The sequence below is a fragment of the Sinohyriopsis cumingii genome, chromosome 5 (assembly GCF_028554795.1).
Source record: "Sinohyriopsis cumingii isolate HCF-2022 chromosome 5, ASM2855479v2, whole genome shotgun sequence".
NCBI lineage: Eukaryota > Metazoa > Mollusca > Bivalvia > Unionida > Unionidae > Sinohyriopsis > Sinohyriopsis cumingii.
The window spans coordinates 122,917,513-122,942,271 of record NC_142965.1 but is presented as its reverse complement, the minus strand read 5'-3'; the positions used below and the strand labels follow the sequence as shown (position 1 = coordinate 122,942,271).

General features: G+C 35.8%; 1 protein-coding gene across 2 annotated transcripts; it reads left to right on the top strand.

The window, feature by feature from the left end:
* Nucleotides 1-1,177: 1,177 nt before the first annotated feature.
* On the top strand, nt 1,178-10,736 carry LOC149800111 (uncharacterized). Of its 2 annotated transcripts, XM_089959698.1 has the most exons (5): nt 1,178-1,417; nt 4,264-4,673; nt 5,597-5,633; nt 8,412-8,495; nt 9,207-10,736. In XM_089959698.1, the coding sequence occupies exons 2-5, from the start codon at nt 4,347-4,349 to the stop codon at nt 9,632-9,634; spliced, it is 876 nt and encodes a 291-aa protein (XP_089815824.1). In that variant the 5' UTR covers nt 1,178-1,417; nt 4,264-4,346; the 3' UTR covers nt 9,635-10,736. The 2 variants fall into 2 exon arrangements, with proteins under 2 accessions (XP_089815824.1, XP_089815825.1); XM_089959699.1 differs by lacking the exon at nt 1,178-1,417 and having other exon boundaries at nt 4,202-4,673.
* Nucleotides 10,737-24,759: the final 14,023 nt, after the last annotated feature.

Below are 24,759 nucleotides of genomic sequence, written 5' to 3'. Positions count from 1 at the left end.
TTAATTGTTCTCTGGCCAAAAGTAATGTGCTCTTCATAGATCGACAGTAATTTGCATTCTCACAATGAGGTTATCCCTGCTGATGAGTCCACGCCTAGCATTAGCACTTCAGCTGTGACGATAATTGCTGAAGTCCATTTACGGTTGCAGTCGACGTTTGATGTCTTGAATTCTAATCTGGTAGGCTTGTATGAACGACAGAAACGCAGACTACTTACAGATGAACAGGACAGATATCTGTTTTATGTATAGCTGTATTTTTTGCAACTCCTGGTACATGATTTTATTTAATGTTTATACACAATATCTTTTGTTGTAAATTTGTCTACGTGATCTGGGTCTGTTTTATAATGCAAATTACATAGGACCTATAAAAAGATGTTTACATATGTGCTGACAATTATTTATAAAAGGACATAATGGCGCCATTGGTTTAATTTCTTTTTGGCTGATGGGGTTTCGTCGTTTTTGGGAAAAAAATCAGTAATTTGTCATTGGTTGGGATGGGTCACGTGAACAGGCAAAAATCAACGTAAAATGATTAGTGTATTCTTTCATGTGGGGTCTAATGCGAGATACAATCGCAACAGATGGTGTATATAAGGAGAAGATTAAGCAATCAAATTCATTCCGATTTTGGAGTTATTTTCTTTCTTTTGTTCCTATTCTAAGTCTGCAGACTTGTTTTATATTGTACTTGGATAATATTCGAGAGGAAAAAAAATATTTGTTTTGACTATTCAGTGGACATATAAAGTGGCCATTTCGGACTTTAAAATGATTTTGGAACTGCGATAAATTATTCGAATGGATTCTGGACAGCGCCATCTTGATGTCACGGTTCTTGGAGGAAAATTCCGGTTTTGAAATTTATAAGGAACTATTCAATTAAATTAGGACTTTCTTAGACCTCTGTAAGGATTAGTTGGGATTCATTTCACAATATTGTAAGTTCCCCTCACATTTTCATTTATGACCAACCAATTGTGATCTATTGGATTGGAGAAATAACAAATGATTGATCTCCATGTGCGATGAAGTCATTAGTTGACGCAATTTGTAAAGTGCGGCGACGACAAATGTTGTTCGAAACCAAGAAGCTCGTCTTTCAGCGTGGTTACAGGCAGGTTTCTTTTTCCTCCTCTACCACTCGTTCAAACAGACAAATGTCTTACATTTCCGGAGCGAGCAACATACGTCGTGTCGCACAAGTTTCTATCCACCATTTTTGCATCTCAAAGTCTGAAAGTGAACGACATCCATCCTTGTTCTGCGAACACCTTTCGTTTGACTCCGTACGAACTGTATTGTCCGTCAGTTGATTCCGTGCTTAGTAACACGATTTGAAAGGTATGCCACCTGTACTTGGATTGGCTTTGAACGGAATATCCTTTCCAACGGACAACGAGCTCTGTGGGTAAGGTTTTCCAGTTTCTTCTATGAAGGAACATTTTACACCGCATGGTAGGCTGAGAACACTGAGAAGTAAGTTCGTGTCTACAATAATATTCCTGGGATTTTAAATTTTTCCTAACTATATTTTTTCTGAGTTTAATATATTTACAGCGGACTATCCCCAGGTTGATCAAGATATTGTTTAAAGTATTAAATAATTCAGAACGCAGTGTTGTAATGATTTCAAGCAATTTATATTTGAAAATTTTATATTTGGAGGAGGTCACCGCTTTGTGACGTCATATATGATGGGTCTGAGTTTGTGACGAGGGGTGGGGGTACAAAATTTGCTAAAATTGCGTAACCTCATATATGGATGGCCCTCATTTATTCGACCAATAACATATTGAGAGCTTGACTATTCAAAACTCCGTTAGAGGGTAATACACACACAAGAGAGAGAGAGAGAGAGAGAGAGAGAGAGGGAGGGAGAGAGAGAGAGAGAGAGAGAGAGAGAGAGAGGGAGAGAGAGAGAGAGAGAGAGAGAGAGAGAGGAAGAGAGAGAGAGAGAGAGGAGGAAGAGAGAGAGAGAGAGAGAGAGAGAGAGAGAGAGAGAGAGAGAGAGAGGAGAGAGAGAGAGAGAGAGAGAGGAAGAGAGAGAGAGAGAGAGGAAGAGAGAGAGAGAGAGAGAGAGGAAGAGAGAGAGAGAGAGAGAGAGAGAGAGAGAGAGAGGAAGAGAGAGAGAGAGGAGTATTGGTTGTAAACCTACGTCACTATTAAGTAATACTGCTAATTTTAGCTACGCACAAGATTGTGGAAGAGAAAATGAAACTCAGTAGTTAATGACTCACCCTGTAACCTATATATTTAAACTTGTGCTTTCATGTTTGCACGAATGATCTAGCTTCCTGGTGCATGCTTATTGATTGCAAATTTAATGGTGAAAGAAATCTCTAGTGCATGTATGCACCATGTTTTGCTATGCGGCATACACTGAAAACAACTTACTTGCCTTTCGGGTTCTAACGGTTATCGACATATTTCGGTTTTATGATACAGACCAAGTGTTGCTGACAGAACCCAGTATTTCTGTAAAATGTCGGCATATAGATTTGAACCCAGCTGAGGATATTGAGGCATTCTCAAACTTTTCTAAACGGGTTATCAACATTATGCTGCTCTAACAAGTTTACAAATATCTAGGAGGCAGTCCCAAATGAAAAATTATTTATTTGGCATGGTGACATTAATGATTGCTTGCTGTAACATTAATAACAGAAATTATACCAATGATTAAAAGCGTTGTCGGCAGTAGGGAAGGAAAACTCGCTATTAGAAATATTTGTGTTTGTGATTAAAATGGTTGAAATAGTGGTTGCTTGTGATATTGATAATTTATGTGTACGGCTTTTTTGAGTGTAATAATAATAACAAAAATGGAGGTCGGTGATTAAAAGCGTTGTAATGAAAAAGCATTGTTTGAACATCATGCCTCTGTGCTCGTAATTAAAATGGTAGCTTTCGTTATTGTTATAATGCTGATGATTCCTCATAGCGGCTATGGTACTCTATCGTTGTATTACTATTTGATAATACAAACGCTTACTAACCTCATTAAACTGATATTATGAATTCACATGTATTGCAAGAAACATTAGTGTAATTACTGTGTGATAATGCAAACTCTTACATATCTGACTTAATAGGAACGCTGCTAATACGAATTTATATGTATTGCATGAAACAGTAGTGTGTGTGTGTGTGACTTGGGATTTTAACGTAGCTTTAACAATTTTTCAGTCATATCACTACAATGTTTGCATTGTGGCAGTTTATAGTGATATCTAGCACTGGGACATCATGCCGCAGACATGTAGCATGATGTCCCAACCAGTCACATTATCCTGACAAAAGGCCCACTAGTCCTAACACTAAGATCTTAATGCTGAGTTCTAAGCGAGGCAGCTGTTAGTACCATTTTTGTAAGTCTTTGGTACGACTTGGCCGGGGATCGAACCCACGACCCCTGCATCAGAAGAGGACGCTTAAACCACTAGGCCACCGGAGCGGACGAACAGCGCAAAACTAGCATCATCTATCTAGCTTAAGCTCTTTTCGATTCTGAGTCTTTTTCAGAGGCAAATACAGAACCTAGACAAGACAAAAACCGTTATGTTTGCAACACTTTACATGGCATTTTCTACAGGATTTAAACCTTTAAATGTATTATGTTTCAGGTAGTTTATTTCAACATGTTACAGAAGCTGGAAAATGTTTGTATTGACCTAGAATTCGATGAGCCATAACGATATCTGTTGTTTTATGTAAATTTATGTAACCACAAATTATACCCCGGATATTTCATTATTATGGTAGTATTTATAGGCTATTAAGCAAATTTAGAGCATTCTTTAAAAGAAAATTTGTTGGCTGCAAAGATAATTTTATTTGTGCATGGTTGCTTTTTCTAGTCTTGTTGATTTAAGCCTCTTGGTTTCATTGTTCTAAGGCGGCGCACACAGTAAGATTCCTTTTCTTTCCTGGTTTCGGGACTCCAGTTGGGGTTGTGAGCAATTGTAATAAGTAATATAACACTGAAAGTGTGGCAAGGGGAGGAGAAGTCTTCTGCGACCGGGCTTCAGTACAGCTTCTTTGTCATCTAATCAGATCTATGAAGGTTGAGAGAGAGAGAGAGAGAGAGAGAGAGAGAGAGAGAGAGAGAGAGAATGAAACAACTGGATTTGAATATACTCATTTTAGTCGCACCTACTATAAAAGAACATACATTTTAAATAATGCAAATTGATATGCAATATCAGGAGTCCAATAACACACTTGGAATAATGTTTCTCTTTGTTCTCTTTCTAGTTCTTACATGTTCCAATAGAACGCCTGGGTCTGGCTTAAACAAGTAATTGTTGATCTTCCTGGTACTGACATGTTCACAACGTATGCCGAGTGAAATTTTAAACGGATACACTATGTTTTGCTCCGTGGTCCACGCTGAAAACACATCTTCCCAGAAGTATCTGCTTTTCCTACTGGTGTCATTAACCTTGCTACTGAGTCTGGTATTATCGATTATCACCTTTTTCTGGCTTCATCCTACAGAGCAAGTGTTGGTGACGATGTCCCAGCTGTGCATAAATTGTTGGCAAATAGAAATGAACCCGGATGAAGAGTTTGAGGCATTCTCGAAGTTCTTAATCAGGAGGAACGGATCATCAAAACTATGTTGCTCACGGAATCCTGCCGACACCGCAGAAATAGTGGGACGGGTAAGGGTTATATGTTGTGTTTGGTAACCACGATGGCTTTTTATTTTACAATGCTAACGAAGATGACAGCAAGGGTTAAAAATTGGGGTATTAGAGAATTGAATTATAATAAGAGTCGTCTTTAATTGTAATGCAGATGGCAATATTAGTGATGGCAGTGTGATGATGAATTTGAAGACAATGTCGGTTTCGAGTTTGCGCATTACTATGTCATGCTCTCTTTTTCATTTTTTTTTTTTTTTTAGAATTCTATTAGTGCGTTTATGCAAATTCAGGTATACTCCTACCGTATTTATTATAAACACTGCTGATATAAATTCAAGTTTTCTTCTCAAACAATCTGGTTTTAAGAGATGTGTATTTAGCATGCATACTGAATCATTCATTCTGGTTAATTGCATAAATTACCGTTATTCTTGTACAAAGGTAGAGTTATGTATTATGTTTTAATATAGACTGGATATGGAACGCGTATATTTGTCTATCTCATCCATAACAAGGACGGATTTGAAAATATTTATATTCACTCTGTATGTATTAGTTTTAATGTTTAATTCCTAAAACAAATATCATACCGGGTACACGAAGTTCGTCCTAGATATATCTTTACATGCAGCATACCAGACATCTTTAACGATAACAGATGACAGAGCCTGGTTAAAGATTTACATTAATACAAAATTAAAAATTCTGTCCAATCATGCCATCATTTTAAGTCGCAATTTCATGAAGGTTTTGAGACGTCACATTTCGAGTTAAATACCTTACTCAAATAAAGACGTTCGAGAAAGTGTGACATGGAAGTGCAATAATTTAAAAATGCAATTCGAATATTCTCACAAACTAATATGATGACTCGCTCTGGTGTTCTTATGGGAGTTTTATTACAGAACGTTGACAGTAATTTCTTCTTCCTTTTGCAGATGGTAGAAAGGAAAAGAAGGATTACAATAAGTCAAGGTAGGATACAATTATGTTGGTTTTAACAAACTTGCATTTGAGGAAGTGCGTAAGTTTGACCTGTATGATATTTTACTGATTCTACTGTCTTGTAATATTATCTGGTGACCTGTATGATATTTTGCCGATTCTACTGTCTTGTAATATTATCTGGGTACAAAATATTATTTAGATTCTAAAACCAGTATTAATCACAGGGATGGAATGAATGCTAGAACAATATACTTTCCTCGATATTTTATTACCCTCTGTACATGTTCTATTGCATTTATCATTTTAGAGTAAGAAAATACATTTTTATATAATAGAGTTAGTGTCAAATTAAGTTCCTTGTATTTCGTCGTAGGTGAGATAGATAGCATGCATCACTATTAGATTAAAATTGCTAATTATCATTTACTTTGGATGTATGATCTGTGATATCACAAAGCGAACAACTTATGTTTTATGTGACTCGATAAACGAATACGACTGCAACTGTGTTTAAATTGTAATTGCTCCTTTGTTCAATGATGTAATGGTTCGTCAAGGATGCAATTCGAGCCAATCTCAAGGCTCGTGCAAGTGAAGCTCTAATAAGAAACACGTCCAAACAGGAACACTATGGTTAGCAATGTTACACACACGGCTTCTCTCAACCGAGCAAATCTACACCTACGTGAGATTGGCTGGAAGTCCATTGTTTTCCCCTAATTCGAGGACCTAAAGACAACAGTCACTGACAGTTGGAAGATTCCATAACGCGCAGAGACTACAAACAAGTTTGTGCTAATCAATATATGACCACAAATAACGAAACTATAACTTCATATCTGCATGGCTTTCCCGTGCTCCGCATTTGCTTATTCACCAGTAAGTCCTTTGTAGCCACACATTAGTACTTCCGATTCTCTCCCCGAGTCATTCAAAGCATAGCCTTGAACCGCTTGTCACATTCATCCTAATGTACCCTTCACAACCAGAATATAAGGTAAATCAAAATAAAGGAATGACTCCTTTGCAATTATGTCATGGAAAACAAAACAAATGTTTGTCCCTGTCATTAACATTTCACAGCCAAACAACACCTCTAAATTAAGACAGGAACCACTCGGGTCCATGCCTGCAACCGGAATCATTGTATGTGTTCTGATCCCATCTCAAGCTACTAAACACGAATATCATTTTACTAAACTAATGCATGCTATCGTAAGATCTCGTGAATACTGTACATTATGATGTATGTTCCTAGAAATTGACTAATTACTCAGTCTGAGAAATATCTTCTAACACCGACCTCACATAATAAAATAACTAAAATCTAACAAAGCTATAAACAGATACGTGAATAGAAATGGCACATACTCTATGTTTATTTCAGTAATATTAGACCAACTCCCAGGCCCCACGCATATTTTATTCGAGAACAATACAAAGTTCTAGGGATAAATAAAAGGGAAGTTTTACAAAGTATATGTATGCCAGTAGCTTCTCGTGGGTCGGTGGTTCTTTCCGGGGTTTTCCGGGTTCTTCCTCCACCATTAATACTGGCCGCCATGTATAGCCTATCGTGCTGAAAAATGGCGTTAAACCCCACAACAACAACAACAACAACAAAGTATATGTAAAAGCAGAATAGAAAGACATGCAACAATTTGTCTTACGATAGTTGTCTCATTTTGACCGCTTTTGTCACCAGTCTTCACTGTACGTTATCCCTTTTTGTGAATCAATGGAATGTGGCATAATGAAATATCCAAGAGTCAGTAGAATTTGCAGGCACTAGCCTTTAAAGAATTCATGTTCGTAAACTCATTTCATTCACTTTGAACGCAGCAATTCCACGTTAAGGTATTTCATTACATGTACTTTAGATTAATGTCTTTTGAGTTTCATTTAGTAATTTTAAGCTTGGTCCATATCCTAGATTTTTGATAATATTATAGTGCAAATATATCAATTATGTTTTACAGATATTAGGACAGAACTTTAAAATAAAAATATTAAGATTGAAGTTTATTCTAAATTGTATTAAATGTAAGTTTTCATTAATTTATGTTGAAAGTAATTTTCCATAAAATATATAGAGATAAATTTTATATATTTGTATAATATAACTGTATGCTATTTTATAAAGATCGCACTTTACAAGCAGGTGCGGAAACCCATACAATACATTTTGCTCGTAACTAAATATCAACAATTGTCAGCACAAAATACATTTCGCTCGTATCTAAATGTAAAAATATTGTCAGCATAAAATACATTTCGCTCGTATCTAAATGTCAGCAATTTAGATTTGGAGGGAAGCTGCTGAACAGACAGGTTATTATATCAATAATGGATGCGTTACGCAGATGGTTCACACGATCGTCATGGAAAAGTTCAAAGGGCATGTTCTCACTTGACTGAACGAACAAAAAAACTGTATAAATAGCGAAGCAGGCTTACGAAGAATTAGTTCGTTGCTCGAGTCAGAACAGCTCTGTCTTTTCCTTACAGTGATTCCGTACCTCATTCCCCATGATGTAGTCGAATCTCCACGGTTATTAGTAACACCCTTATTAGAGAGCCTGAATTGAATTCCTTCTTCTCTCTCTCTCTCTCTCTCTCTCTCTCTCTCTCTCTCTCTCTCTCTCTCTCTCTCTCCATGGGCAAAAACATTTCTTAACTTATGAGTTATCCCTTCTCATAGCTAGAGATGAGAAGAATGTTATGATACAAACCATATCATAACACAGACAAAGGTAATAAAACTCAATGAGATATTAACAACTTCTAATTATTATAATCGTACAGGTATCGTGAAAGACTTGCCAATAATCTGTGGGAGAAGAGATCCGGATAAAGGAAACACGAAGGTTGTAGGCATTTTACCTTTAGGTAATTACTAGTCCCTTAAGTGTTCACTCCAGATCTTTACTTCATTCTTCTAATTTGAATAGTTACTTCCAACTATGAGGAAAACAATTAGTACAAGTTTAAATATAAATATCTTATAAAAGGTAGCTTACTGCAATCAACATATTTTTGTATGGTTAATACAAAAACGAATCAAAATGCGTCAAAATACACCGTTTGGAGAAACTGTACTTTCATTTTTAAAGTTATATTAAGATGAGTTTTGTCTGGGAATATAAAACCTTTGGATCTATGTCACTTATTTGAAGTATATCAAATACTATTTTCCATGTTTTAAATTTGTGTTACAATTCTAAAAATGAAGCCAACATATTAAAGAAGAATTAAATGCACTATCAGCTCATCTGTGCAAACAAAGAAAGGAATTAAACTAATAGGTAATTTCACTCCACTCAAAGAAACGGCCGTGGATTTATGAAAAGATCATCAGTTTTTTTTTAACGCGACATTCTCTATCTATTACTCACAGTTTGTTGCGATGTGCTGAATGAACTTTTGTATGATCGTTGTTTTTGTGAGTCTACTTCTTCATTAAGCCTTTCGTTCGTTTATTAGTTAAAATATATATCTATTTATCATGTTGATTCCATGCTATTATATCTATCTATTTATCATGTTGGTTCCAAGCTTATTAGTTGACCAATTATCAGCTTGATAATACTTTTTTTCCAGCCTCGAAAACCGTTGACCAATACATGACAAAAGTCCTGTGGAATATAAATTCAACAGCATCCTTCCTGGGATCTGCTCTCACATATGTCAATGGAAGCTTCAGAATCTTGGAAAGTGCTTATTATTATATCTATAGTAATCTAGTTTACAGCCAAGAGTGGAGTAACTCTACCGATGAATTTAGAACATTTTGCCAAGTTCTGTACCGTCATATTCCTATGACGGAAACGAAATATGACACAATACTTATGCAGAGCTGCAGTTCTATGTGCCTGCCATTCACTGTGCACGCGCCATGTTTAGTCTCCAGTCATATGGAGTCTGTATTTTTCTTAAGAAACGAAGATGAAGTTTACATAAAGGTCTCCGATCCGGAAAGACTGCGTGGAAGTGAAAGAAACAATATGTTTGGTTTATTCCGTATATAATGCTTTCGTTAAATGTATTTATGAAATAATATATGGAACCAAACTTTAGATACATTCCTAAAGAGTGTGTAATTCATATTACGTGTACAAGCTTGATAAAAATTCAATAAATTGGTCTTGCATTAGTTCAGCACTTCATAATATTCATTATATCTTGCAGAGACTTGCGAAGAAAGAACCCGAGCCAATTTGCAGAGGCCAACGAATTTGTATTTTTCTTTATAAATATCCTCTCAACTATGTTGTCTGATTTGTCGCGTGTTTCATATTTTAATCTTCGAACAAGCGCTAATTGTGTATGATACTTTTTTTTACTGAAATATTCTTTTGAATATTAAGCAGCAAGGCATGTGTGTGTGTGTGTGCATGCGTGCGTATGTGTGTGCTTGTGTGTGCATGCGTGTGTGTGCGAATGTGAATCCTTTGTTATGGTCCTGAAATTCGATTATCAGAAGGCTTTGGACCACTGCGTTTCCTTGTTAAATATTTGAAAACAGCTGTATTTTTTAACATGCCAGTGGCTGCTTGAAGTTGATTGTATACATCATTATTCATCGATCAGCGCATATGTTGTATTTGATATCATATAGGAACATTCGTTTTCTGATATATTTATTGCAACTCTACATACACTTCACGTGGCAGCGACATCTATTAAGATGATGTTGTTATAGTTCATATAATATAATGAAACGACTTTATTATACTTATAGAATAGGGTGTAAAATCATGACAAATTTATTCATGTTTAGATGATGTCAAATTACGCAGACTATATATTGGAGCATCGAGAAATGATACTAAGAAATGTAAAAGATATCTGTGAGTACGAAGTTAAAAGACCACTTCAATCTAATATCGTATACGAATCACCATTAGAGATGGCGCATTTGTAAATTGTACTGTCTTTTATTGGCAATATCTTTTTTCGTAATCTGCTCTTATTCTTATCTTTACATAATTCAGTATTCCGATCGTATATTGATGAATCAAAATGAAGTGCAATCGAACTCTCGTTATGAATTATACGAAGGGTACATGACATAATACATTCTATACACGGAAAGTGCATCTGCTATTAAAGTATATTTTCCTTGATGTACATGATGTCAATATTATATTCCTGTAACAACAAACTCTACCTTAGTAGTCTTTGATTTCTATTTTTCATCTTGCCGTTGAAAGTACTGTGGTTGTGATCACTAAACACAATAATTGAAGAAGGAGCTGAACTTCAAAATGCTGTAATGCCAATATCGAAACCAAACATTCTTTCTCGATTGTGGAGTAATTTATTGGTGCTTAATTAATTTCTTAGAAAAATAGCACACTGGCTGATCAACACCATTTTCGTCTTCTTGAATCAATACTGCTCCAACCCCAACAGCACTTGCATCGACAGAGAGTGTAAAGGATTGGCTGAAATTTGGAGCTGCAAGAACTGGAACGCTTTTAAGTATTTCTTTTAACTTATCAAAACCTCCTGACATTTTTCAGTCCAAAGAAACATTTTTCTTGCTCAATAAATTTGTCAGGTGTTCAGAAATTATAGAACAATTTGAACAACATTTCCGATAGTATTCGGCCGTGCCTAAAACTCGCAATTTTCTAATAAGCACAGGGAGTTCAGAGATAACCTTGATCTTAGCATTTATAGGTTTAACTTGTCCATGTCCCACAATATGTCCCAGAAATGTTACACTAAGACGGCATAACTCACTTTTGGATAAATTAGCTGTCAAGCTTTCATCAGTGAGTCTGTCAAAGAATTTCCGACTTGTCGCTAAATGTTCTTTCCAGGTATTGTTGTAGATGATAGCATCATCTATGTAAGCATTACAATTATCTAGACCAAAGGTAATCACATTCATTGGACGTTGAAAAGTACTTGGCGAACCTGGTGAACCTGATAAAGTCCATTTGGTGTCACGATCGCCGAAATTTTCTTTACTCAGTGGAATTTGCCAAAATCCTTTTAGAGGGTCAAATTTGGTGACATACTTGGCATTCCTGATTTTATCAATGCAGTCATCGATTCCTGGCAAGGGAAATACATCTTTTTTAGTCACACTGTTCACCTTCCAATTATCAGTGCACATACGGAAAGTTTTATCTGGTTTCGGAACAAGCATACATGGTGAACTCCAATCACTTTTGCTAAGCTCTATGAAATCATTCTCTAGTAAATACTGAATTTCTTTTCTCAAGTATTCCTGTTTGAGAGGGTTCATTGTGTAAGGGTTTTGTTACACAGGTTTGGAATTTACAACTTCAACGTCATGGAAAATTTTGTTTGTTCTTGTAGGAACATCTGAAAATAAATGCTCATATTCAAATAATAACTTTAAGTTAATTCCTTTCTTGCTGTTGTAAATGCGAAAGTTTCTGGTCCAGATCATTCATAATTTCTGAATTCAGAAGATTTTTCACTCAAAAATCAGTCCGATGACATACCTTCCCTCAAATCTTCACCGAGTAGGCCAGGTACAACTAAATTAATTGCATGTTTAACCTGACTATCTCTCAAGATACTCCCTTAACATGTTTATGTGACAAAGTTGTTCTTGTTTTCGCCTCCCAGAAGTATTTATGATGTAATTTAAATAATTCGTTTTCGTTTGAACTGTGTGGGGACCATAATACTTGGCCTGAAGAGGATTTGGTGGTATGGGTAAGAGAGCCGGGACGCTATCACCAGGCTGAAAGCTCTTTTCCTGTGAGATTATATCATACCTTAATTTCATTTTTGATTGAGTAGAGTGCAGATTCGCTCTCGCAACCTCACAAGCCTTTGACAACTTATACTTAAAATTTGAAACATAATCGAGAAGATTATTTTCAGTGCGTCCAAAAGAACTTGTGCCAGCAAAGACATGGAAATGGAAAAATTGACAATGTGAGCCGATGCGTTGGCCCTGATGTGAAATTTCATACTACCTTCTAAAAGAGAATAGACCAGAAAAAAAACGTGTCTCTTAGTCTTGACATTCTATAATAAGGATGGCGTGATTTGTTTTTTACTCACACTTTATGAATTGTGCTCTTTCACCTATCTCTATCCCTCTGGAACATGTTTTAGTTAGAATTGAAATGAAAGGATGTTTTCCTTCACGCACGCTCTTTAGGCATGCTAGTCGGTAAACAATAGTCAGTCTATTCATCCATCATTTTGTGTCTTGATGTTTCCTAAATCACACACTGATGCCATAAAATAACGGGCTAAATGGGTTTTGTAGTGTTGGGGGTGGGGTGGGGTGTAGGTGCTTGGCAGAGTTGGTCATTGCAGGTGAGGGCTTAGGTGCTTTCAAAAAACTTTTTCTTCTTCACTGTGTTGATGGAATATAATGGGCTATTTTCTTCATTCTATGTTGAAAGTATATATAAAGGGTTATTTCTTCACTCCGTGTGGATAGTGTATAATGGTTTTCTTCTTCCCTCTGTGTGGTTAGTATATTATGGCTTTTTCCTCTTCCCTCTTTGAGGATAGTGTATATTGGGTTATTTATTTCTTCCCTCTGCGTAGATTGTAGATATGGGGTTTATTTTATTTACATCTCACCTCCGTGTGGATAGTAGGTATGGGATTTGTATTCTTCCTCTTCCATGTGTAGATAGTATATTTGGGGTTTGTATTATCTCCCTTCTGTGTGGATAGTATATTTGGGGTTTGTTTTTTCCTCTTCCCTGTGTGTGTGTGTGTGTGTGTGTGTGTGTGTGTGTGTGTGTGTGTGTGTGTGTGTGTGCGTGTGTCTCTGTGTGTGTGTGTATTCGCTTACGTTGTGTAGATCGTATATTTGGTTGTTTTTTTCATCTTCCTCCCGAGTGTAGATCGTATATTTGGGTTTTATGCGTTAGCGACGTTGTGTAGATAGTATATTTGGGGTTTGTATGCGTTAGCGACGTTGTGTGGATAGTATTTTGGGGTTTGTATTATCTCCCTTCTGTGTTGATAGTATATTTGGGGTTTGTTTTTTCCTCTTCCCTCTGTGTGTGTGTGTGTGTGTGTGTTCGCGTACGTTGTGTAGATCGTATACTTGGTTTTTTTTTCTTCTTCCTCCCGAGTGTGAATAGTATATTTGGTGTTTGTATGCGTTAGCGACGTTGTGTGGATAGTATATTTGGGGTTTGTACGCGTTAACGACGTTGTGTGGATAGTATATTTGGGTTTTTATGCGTTAGCGACGTTGTGTGGATAGTATATTTGGGGTTTGTATGCGTTCGCGTACGTTTGTATGGATAGTATGTTTGGTTTTTTTTTCCTCTTTCCTTTGTGTGTGTGTGTGTGTGTGTGTATGTGTGTATTGGTCTCTGTTTGTCCCTATAAAACTCACTTTATCCCTATCAGATACACTCTACCTACCTACCTACAGTAGAGTGTATTCAGGTCAGCCAGTTGCAACACTGTTGACATTTATCCCCTAGTGTTCAGTACAGTGACGTCACTGACGCTGGAAATTTTAAGACTATAAATATGGACTTGGGGATTTCCATAGGTTGTAGCTATACATATGTACTAGAGTTCATAAACAGGAACGTCACTCAAGCTGAGGCTATAAAAAGATAGTGGGATTTTCCAAAGGAATAACCCACAAGTTGTAGCTATAAATAGATAGTGGGATTTCATATGAATTTCAGCTGATTATAGATACATAGGTATTTATTCACGATCGTCACACAAGTTGATATTGTAAGTAGTTGCAAATTGTATCCATTTTAGTCTAAACCATTGTAACTTAATTTTCGGGGATATGTTTATTTTCCTTTAAATTCTGGGACAATTTCGTCATTTTAGCATTACTTTTAGTCACATCCATTTTGTCGTTGAGCATTTCCTTGATTATAGCTATTTATAGCATCATTACAATTATGCAAATTTTTGAACACCCCAGCAAGATTTCAGGTCTTGGTAATGCTTTATATATAAATCTCACGCTTGTACTAGTGTATGTATGTTTCTGTCTCTGTTGTGTTTGACCCTCTACCATCATTGTCCCTAGACAGTCCCACCATGTTTAATTCCCCTTGACGCTATACAGACCCACCATGTTCAATTTCCATATGTTAAATTCCCTTGAGGCTATATCCCCCCCAGGGGTTTCCATAATGTTAAATTTCCCATTGTCCCTAGACAGTCCCACGATTTATTCCCCATGTTAAATTCCCATTGTCCCTAGACAGACCCACACTATAGTCCCCTGTTCCATTCCCCTTGTCCCTAGACAAACCCAAACTCTATTCCCATGTTAAATTCCCATTGTCCCTAGACAAGCTCAAACTCTATTCCCCATGTTCAATTCCCCTTGTCCCTAGACAAGCCCAAACTCTATTCCCCATGTTAAATTCCCATGTCCCTATAGTGACCCAGCAATTTTCCCCATGTTAAATTTACATAGTCCCTATAGTGACCCAGGGGTGTTTTTAATGGTAAGTCCCATTGTCCCTATAGTAGCCCCATTCACTACTGACCCATCAGGTCGGGACCCTATTAAAATAGGGTCCCGACCCTGTTCCATTTCCCCTTGACGCTCAACAGTCCCATATTCCCATGTTCAGTTCCCCTTGACGCTATACTGTCCCAGGGTTTTTCGTCCATGTTAAATTTCCATAGACGCTATATTGTCCCAGGGTGGTTAATGTTAAATTTCCATAGACGCTATATTGTCCCAGGGGTGTTTTTAATGGTAAGTCCCATTGACGCTACGGTATCCCTATTTACTACTGTTGTGCCAAACTGTGTTGAAGGCTTTAGCATTATCAAGAAATGTAGCATAGACAGGAGTATTTTTATCCAAATAGTAGCATATAGATTCTTTAATACAGAACGCTGCAGTGATACGTGTATGTATGTATGTATGTATGTATGTATGTATGTATGTATGTATGTATGTATATATGTATGCATGTGTGTATGTATGTGTGTGTGTGTGTGTCAGTAGAATAAAAATATAGAGCATCACTTAAGAATGAGGTCAAAAGTTAGTTAACAGTGTATGTATGTATGTATGTATGTATGTACGCACGCACGCACGCACGTACGTATGTATGCATGAATGTATGTATGTAGATTTAGCGGTTCATAGTTACACATTGTATTATCTGAGATTCCTTTTATGGAAAAAAAGACATCAGCGATTTTCATTTTTTCAGCTATATTTAAAGAAGGGGTCATACATGTATCAGAGTAATATCATCTAGAATTTCAATTTCGTTTTCTATAAATTAAAGGACTATTTAATTTAATTACCGAAAACACGCATTCTATTCTTTGCATGCCGATATTAGTATTCAGTTTGGGTAAACTGTAAAGAGCCGCAAGGATTGATTTCACCTGTCATCTTTCAGTTTACAGAGTCTCTATTATTGTTTACTTCTGAAAATCCGAACCCTTCACAAAGTGCTAGTGAGACTTTGTTACCTCCATTTTAAAACCATTGAACAGTGCTTGATGAATAACATCAGACATGAACGCCTTTATTGTAATGAAACGAATAAACGGTGGATTTTATAAATTGTATGCATATATCAAGACAACTTAATTTATATTTATTAATCGCTTAAATTGTTATAATTCTCATGCTATAGAGGCTTACGTGTTATGTTCTAGGCATGATTCTCGATGCCGTGGTTTTGAGACTTAGCATTGTCGCCAACGGAAAATCGAGGAACTTAATAGTAGATAAATAATGGGGTTTCTAGATCAATGGTTACATTTAAAGAGTACGATATTTTGGGTGTGATCACATGCCAAAACATAACTCTTATTTCATATAACTCATATTATTTACCTACTTTGGTGCTCCACTTTCATGTAATAAACTATTACTTTCGGAACAAAACTATTAACTAGTGCAAAGGAACGCACACACCACTTAGATGACGAACTTCCTTGCTACCATATTTGTCAGAGATGTAGTCTTGGTCTGACATATATCCTCCATGTTCTTAAACTAAGTAACAGAAAAGAGTGAAAGGAAACAAGATTTCTCAAATTCAACAAGTAATCTATTTCCGTAGAATACAAAGTAAAATTTAACTTAGTGTATTGCGAATGTGATCCTAAAATAATCATAGAATTACTGACACAAAATTCCTAATAATAAATTTTTTGACTAAACGTTAGTAGAAATCTAAATTAAATTTGACGCTAAAATTGTTGAATTGTCTGTGGTGCTCCTTACCATTGTGTGGCACCAACAGTCTTTTTTTTGAAACCGGTAATATAATTCCAAGTTTGAATTCATTATAAATCCCAGTAAATGTCTCTGTCCGAGAATATCATTTTTTTATGAGCACTCTGTACTTCTAGAGGGGAAAAGATCTTTGATTTAAATAATTGGAAGAAATAAAGTCCAGCCTAAATGAAATTATGGACACAACGATAATTCCAATTGATGATCCTAGATCTTAAAGTACGAATTAATATTTTTGTCTAGTGACAGGATTATGTTGTCCTGTACTTAGCCTCAATTTACAATTAGTAGTTTCTAAAAGTCTCCATGATCTAATGGAAAATAGCCTTCTAGAAACTTCTTAATATTTACAAAATAAAATCTTAGTTAAATTATAATTTTTAACCTGAACTATGTCATGTACGACAGGTATATTTTAGGGGAATTCCAATAACCTATACCCATATCCAATAAACATGTTTATTTCTACTGATAATGATCAATATATTAAACCCATATATACATGAACTAGTTTAGCTTTGTATTAACTGTTTACAGATGATAAAATCAATAATTTAAGTCAAGTAGAAAATAAACTTGATTTTGGACAAGGTTAAATTTATCTGGGAAATGTCGAACTTTGAACTGCAGTGAACTTTAAAGTTGAATGCACTGAGCATAAAATTTTATCGCATTTAAGCCAGAGAAGTCATTGTGAAGGATCACTTCGACCGTTCGTCATTCATCTCCTTCCATGTCAGTGTAAACATCAAAGGGGCAGAATTCCAACTCAGTGAAATTGACCGGGGTATCTTAGCACGGTCCTTAGAAAGTAAACATTTGAGCTACCAACCCTAACCGCTTGGCAGGAACCTATGTCCACGTATAATTTTTTCAAAGGGAAATTGTCATGCACTGTCGTTCACAGATTCCGAGCTGTCTAAACCTGATGAAAGAAATTATTTTGGGAAAAGTTGGGGACAGCTGCCTACGATTGGGCAGAATAAATTAGGGCGTACACCTTAGAGCAATCAGACGACCTTAGTCAAAATTCTTTAGTCTGAAAATTTTCTAGAAGTGGAAAGCATAAAGAGATTAGTGCTTTGCTCGTGAAACAAGAATGGGACCAGTTGGTCATCTTGTAAAAAGAAAGACATGTTGTAGTGCTAGGACGCACAAGTTCTGAAAGAGAACAGCAATAATGTACGCAATTTTAGTTTCACGTAATATTCTATTATTTGATTGTTTGTTCTATGCAAATGTGTTTGCTATGACTAGGTTTCCATATTATGCATCGTTTATTCAATTTTATTGGAAATGTATTAATGCTGGAGTTGTTTTGCAATTTATTTTATTCAATTTTATGGAAATGTGTTTATGCTAGAGTTCTTATGCAATTTACTTTCATTCAATTTCATGGAAAGTGTTGATGCTAGAATTCTTATGCAATTTCTCTTTTAATTTTACAGTTATTAGTTCATTGGTAGAATAAATTGCATGCAATCCAAATGTTCATATGTGTAGGATTTCATAGGGTTATATGAAATAACTTCCTTTGTTTGTTAGAATTATACAGATTTATCGTGAGTTAACGGTACTTACCTAATGATATCTGATTATGTAATGTTTGAATAATCTTTAGGTTATGGATTGCTGTGAATTACAATTTGTGAATTTCATGCAATATTAATCGAACATGTAGGAGCATGTAAAAGAATACGGTAATATTCGATAGACGCTCACGTGGTAATTTAAAACTTGCCGATGGAAGCGAGGTCAATTTCCTACCGTGCTAAGTCAGAATGTACACAGTCTGTGGATGGCAACATGCTCCGAATAACGTAAGTGAATTGTATATACGTCTTAGAGAGTGGGATATACAGTAATTATGGGGTAATGTTGTCCTTTAAGTAACATCTTTCTGAAAGAAAGACGATACAGTCTGAAGACAGAATTCCTTAGAAAAGAAGGACGAGGTCAGAAAAGAAGGACCAGGAAGACCATGAAGCGACATAACATAGAGCTTAGGAAGGATGAACTAGGAAACGTTGATATACGGTCAAAGGGAAGGAAGGTGATGCACATCAATCGTGGACATTGCGCTCTTTTCACCTCTCGTTATGATGATGAAATAAATCCAAATTAGACACACCTGTTAAATTCTATTGACATATTCTAACTTGAAGTGGATTTGCCGTTACTAATTTGTTCTAATTAAGTTTGTTTTTTTATTGTCAAAGGGGGCTCGTATTGCTTTATTTCTCCCAGTATTCTCGCTCAGTTCTCTGTTGAAATTCTATTCGTCTTTCATTTCCGCCGGGCTATAATATCGAGGGAGGTCATCCTATAGATAACGCCAGCCAAATCCAATTAACAACCTCTCTTACTAAGAGGGCGACGTTACACCATCATACTATGTTACATTACAATAGCACAAAACGAAATAAAACCTTACAAAAAGAACTTACAAACAATGCAAATTCAATCTATATATCAATCCAAATACTGAAAATTAAGATATCATAGAAAGTTTAATAATACATTAGAAACGGAATTGATAAAATGTTATAATTTAACATCGGGGTACATTGTAAAATTGCTAGAGTGGTTGATCTCGAATGGAGTACATATGGGGGTACATTGTAAAATTGCTAGAGTGGTTGATCTCGAATGGAGTTACGTGACAACAGTGTTAGAAGTGATTCACCGCAATGTATAGGGTTATTTGTAAACGAACATTACACCATAGGTTTACATTCGTATGCCACTCCTGAGTCCAACTGGAAATATAATATTACAGTATTTAGATAATATCCAATGAGTAAATACTGTGCAACCACCATTTTTGATTACTATCAAACACACAACTTCTTGAATGCTTTTAGATTATTATTCAATACACCACCATTTGATTACTATCGAACATATTTTGTGGGTACTATCCAACACACACCACTTCCTGCGTGCTGTCCAACACTCATTTTTTATTACTGCCCAACACCCAAGTATTATTCAACACACTACATTTTGATTACTATTCAAAACACACTTTCTGACTACTATCCAATTAACCGCATTTCTGAAAGTGTAGCATTTCCATCTTCTCTGTGTCAGGCTCCAAAAGACAAAGATGTATTCAAAGACTGACACCAGTCTTTGGAAGGTATTACTTTCATATATGTTGAAGGGATCGAGTGAAGACTATAGTTTACAAAGTCATGCTGAATTGTTTGTGGGAACATCTGGTTCAGCGCCATAGCCAAGTTTATACTTTTAACTCGTTGACGATAAAGGAAAACTCATTAAACATGGAGACATTATACTTGAAGATTTTGTTATATATCTATGCACATTGTCTGGTATTGTTTAAAAGTCCAAGAGACAACTCGTAAGGTCAGGTGCTAGCCAAATAGTTATGAACACTTTGGTTAAATTATGCGTACGACGATAACACACAATCGCCACACTTACCCAACGATTTAAAACCTACCATTCCCAAATATGTTAGATTTCATATAAAACAATTCATGATTGGTGTCAGATTTAGTAGATGTCTCTCATTTAGCGTCCTACAGTTGGGGTTACAATTTTTTGTGTGTCAATGAAACATTTTCTAAATCATATTCGGTAGTTGAATTGGCTTCCAAAACATCTTCTGAGTTAATGCGAGGCTAAGTAAAGTGGCTGACGTCTTCTACGCTGGCAAACAGACAATGGCACCGACTGTCTGAAAATGGTATTTCAAAACAAATTGAACAAAGACCCATTTACTTTTTCGTCACAGAAAATCAAACAAAACGTAATGGCGTGGAAAATTTGCAAAGAACTTTGAAATAACATACGTGGTAATATTTTGCTTGCTTTGAAATATAATCGACGTGTTTGGGAAAGTCATAAAAATAAGGTAGAAAAGAGCCATTTATCACAAATAGTCTATTTTAAAAAATATAATAAATTGCAGTAGTTGTAAACATAATTGTTGTTCCCCCATAAAATTTCAGGAAGTATGAATTACTAGCTATCGACACAAAAGAAAGCTATAATATAACGAAAAATTTAATCATCTTTTATGTTTTAAGTTTCAGAAACAGAGTTTATATTGTGTGGTCTATAATTTAAAGATCCCAAATATCTGATAGATATCATATAACTCTGTCCTTGTTTAGGAAACAAGGATTATACAATAACGTACATTATGGGAAACTCACGGAAACCTTTTCACCTGATCATTCTAAGTAACCATGGCCCAGTTTCACTAACTGCAACCCTGAAAATACATTAGACGTAGGATATTTGATTGATAAAATTTACGTCAGAATGAAGTTTAGGAGAATAACATCTGTGAACGCTTCACCTAGTGTGAGTCCAGATCCTAGTTCTGTTGGTGGAATCAATGCATTCTCTGCTTACAACTTCTATTTCATTTAAATCAGAGAAAAATCTATTCTGCGCTATAAGCTCATTTTTGCTACATCGGATCTATGCAAAGTGTAACTTAACACCTACAACCTTATACTCGAGTAAAGAGTTGGTGAGTTAATAAAAATATCCCTTACAGATAATATCTCAGTCATATTTGCTTCATTCATGACTTTGTTTCTGACTCTGGTAACCGCCTGACATGTGAAAAATATTTTTGAAACGTTAAACAAAATTTAGCGCAAAAACATCGCCTTCCTATCCCTTCAGCTAATGCTTGCTACAACTGTCTGTATTTTAACGTGAAAATCACGTTGTTAGGAGAACCAGCTTGATGCAAGTGACATCCATTTAATATCCACTATTCATTGTGATGCGTGTAGCTCACTTTAATTTTTTTAGGCTAAATTAATGAAATTTAATCTTATTATTGACATATTTGTATATACATTTTATCAATATTCACAAAATGTTTGTGTTTTACTAGGGAAATTCTTTAAAGTATGTAACGATTTCATCTTTAACTACTTATGTTTATCCTCTTTATGCAATTATCTTCGCTTATTCTATCTTAAAGTTTTTGTCCCTGGAAAACAATGTTATAATGTATTTACTTTATTTTATATTGATTGTGGTGCGAGATAGATAGATATTTGGAATAAATTGTTAAGTGTGTAGCTACATCACACAAATATTATGTCAATATTAGTACCGCAGTATTGTTTTTTTATAAGTAAGGACTCTATATATAGTTCGGTTTTCCCCTGTACAATTAAACTCAACTGTTATAACTTTGAAATAAATACTATGTACACGTGTTTCTAAATGTTTATCACCATTGTAATAATGGTCTGAAGAGAAGTCCTTTCAATGTCAACTACTACTACTACTACAAAACTAGTCTGACTATAATAAGTGGATTCACAGGCACAAATAAAATTTGATGTGTTATACCGACTTTTTTAAATAATTTACCAATTGTGCAGAAATGTGTAATACAATTTTGAACAACACCCATTATTTAGAAATAAAAATTCTTGATAAACATCAATGATTATTCATTTTCCAGTCTTGGAAACACACGCTAACATTTATATAATTGATGGTACTTTATTCTAATATATGTCGGAGCATCACTATGGCAACATACATTCTTTCAACATTCATCACGTAATATGAGAGTGGAATAAGCTTAATATATATCTGAAATTCAGCTAATAAATATTACCGTTGAATGGAAATAAGTGGACAATATGATGACAGGGTTTATTTTTCCTTCGTTTTTCACTTAAATAAAACCGTACTGCTCTTTTAATTTTGTAATAAAAAAGTGCGCATATAATTCAGAAACTAAATGAGTCGAATTATTTGAGGCATTTGAATGTACATTCACCTTTTACGTCATCACTTGCTGACATTTTCTAAGGCAGTTAATATGAAATACTAAGGTGTTATTATAACAGCCACAAGAAATGCGGAAAATAATTGTGTTGATATAGCTTATCAATGGAATATCAACGCTCTGTATAGGCAACACATGCCGAAATTTGTATTATATAAATTGTTGTATCACTCATTGACAATGCTGTCGCTTTCATCGGAAATAGTTTACAGCATCGCCATGGAAACCTAATTTGGCGAATCACCCGTAATTTCAGATTCATTTCAGCAGAATGTCTTCCAGGACCCTTTCATGGAAGGATGGGTAAGAGGGTATTTTATTTTGAAAAGAAAATTATTATTTAAAAAGAAAGCCTTTTTGTAGGAAAGAGCTTTTGTTTTTTCAAAATATATACTGTTGAATACTAACTTGAGGATGCTACCTTTTTTGGCAGGAAACAAAATGAGAGTGTATATTTCCTATATTTTCTTACTTTAAGGTAATATCAATGTATCATACGGATTCATTGGCTGTGCAAAAATATAAGAAATGAAGTTGAAGGAAACCAAAACGATTCTAATAAAGTATTCTACGATGGTATAGAGGGGAGACCAAATACGAGACACGTCACAATGACAATATTGGCTTTGGTAGGAGTACCATTTCTATAAAGGCTAAGTCCTGTCTACCATAATAGTCTTGTAAACTTTGCTATTTAAAGAAATGTTGCAGATGGGCAACATTGATGTGCCCCCGATCACTAGGACAAACTACACCATTTTTCCCTCTTTTCTTGTACCAGAGTAGTTAAGTGGGATACTGTACGTACAATGGGAATTAGCATTACGGAGACCCCTGGGACAATATACGTACAATGGAAATTTAACATGGCAAAAAATCGTGGGTCAATATACGTACAAGGGGATTTAACATGGAGAAAATCGTGGGACAATATACGTACAATGGAAATTTAACATGGAGAAAAACGCTGGGCCACTTTAGGGACAATGGGAATTTAACATAGAGTTTGGGTCTGTCTAGGGACAAGGGAAATTAACATGGGGAATAGAGTTTGGGCTTTTGGGATTTTTTTTTTTTTTTTTAAAAGTTTTTTTAAATTTAAATTTAAATTTTAATTTAAAAAAAGGGGTAGGCAATGGAAAGGCTATCTCTTTTCGAGAAATATGGCTGGCCCTGAAAAGGGCCTTTGGGTTTATGTTAATGTATTCATTAACATAAATGGTACCGCATTGGTCTTCTTCTTGTCCTTAGGCTACGTCTCACTGTTGGTCCGTAAATCAGCACTCTTTTCAGGCATCCTTGTCTTTCTACGTAGATCCCACGTATCCACAGGCTGGTGTTTGTCCTGTGGACAACGGCCCACTTGGATCGGACATACATGGGTATGTACGTCCGGAACATCATGGAAGACACAAGCGTAGAAGATTGCACATCGGTCCACATCTTGAAGCGACGAGAACAGGTGAATCAATGCACTGAACTGCGCTTATTTATAGGTAGAGGCAGGATTGAAACGGATTGAGTTCATTCACCAATCCAAACACGCGTTACAAAATTCAGTCAGCCCGCATCCAATCCGAAGAGAGTAGTCTGTGACGTCAGTTGGTCTATACAGATTCGCTAGCGCTTGTGTGCAGTCAATCTATGCGACAGTGATTCAACATGACGGAAACTCAGAAAACGATCCATTGGGGTGCACCAGCAGGGGAGACTGCCCAAGGGAACCCGGACTTACTTTCAGAAGAGGTACATTGGGATTTTGTGGATTTTCTTACCTCGCAAGAATTTGTTCCGGAACCTTCGTTACCTTCTTCATTACCGCAAGTGGAGAATTTTAGACAGAGACAGAAAGAAGAATTGGAGAAATTTATGCAACGACAAAAGGAAGCGGAACAAGCTTTTCTCCTACAGCAACAGCAACAGCAACAAGAAGAGGTAAGAAAAAAACAACAGCAACAACAGCAAGAAGAAGTAGCAGCAAAGAAACAAGAGGGTGAAAATCAAACGGCTACGGTACTGTTGGACATTTTAGCGGAGTTAAGAAGTCTGAAACAAATGTATCAGACTTCTTTATCACGACCGAAGAGAATACGACCTTCCCGAGCTAAACACGCCAACCCTGTGACTAAGCCTGT

Coding starts and splice junctions, on each gene's coding strand:
- LOC149800111 (XM_089959698.1), top strand. CDS start 4,347: ATGCCGAGTGAAATTTTAAACGGATACACTATGTTTTGCTCCGTGGTC. Junction 4,674..5,596: donor CCGCAGAAATAGTGGGACGG/GTAAGGGTTATA, acceptor TTCCTTTTGCAG/ATGGTAGAAAGGAAAAGAAG. Junction 8,496..9,206: donor TGTAGGCATTTTACCTTTAG/GTAATTACTAGT, acceptor CTTTTTTTCCAG/CCTCGAAAACCGTTGACCAA.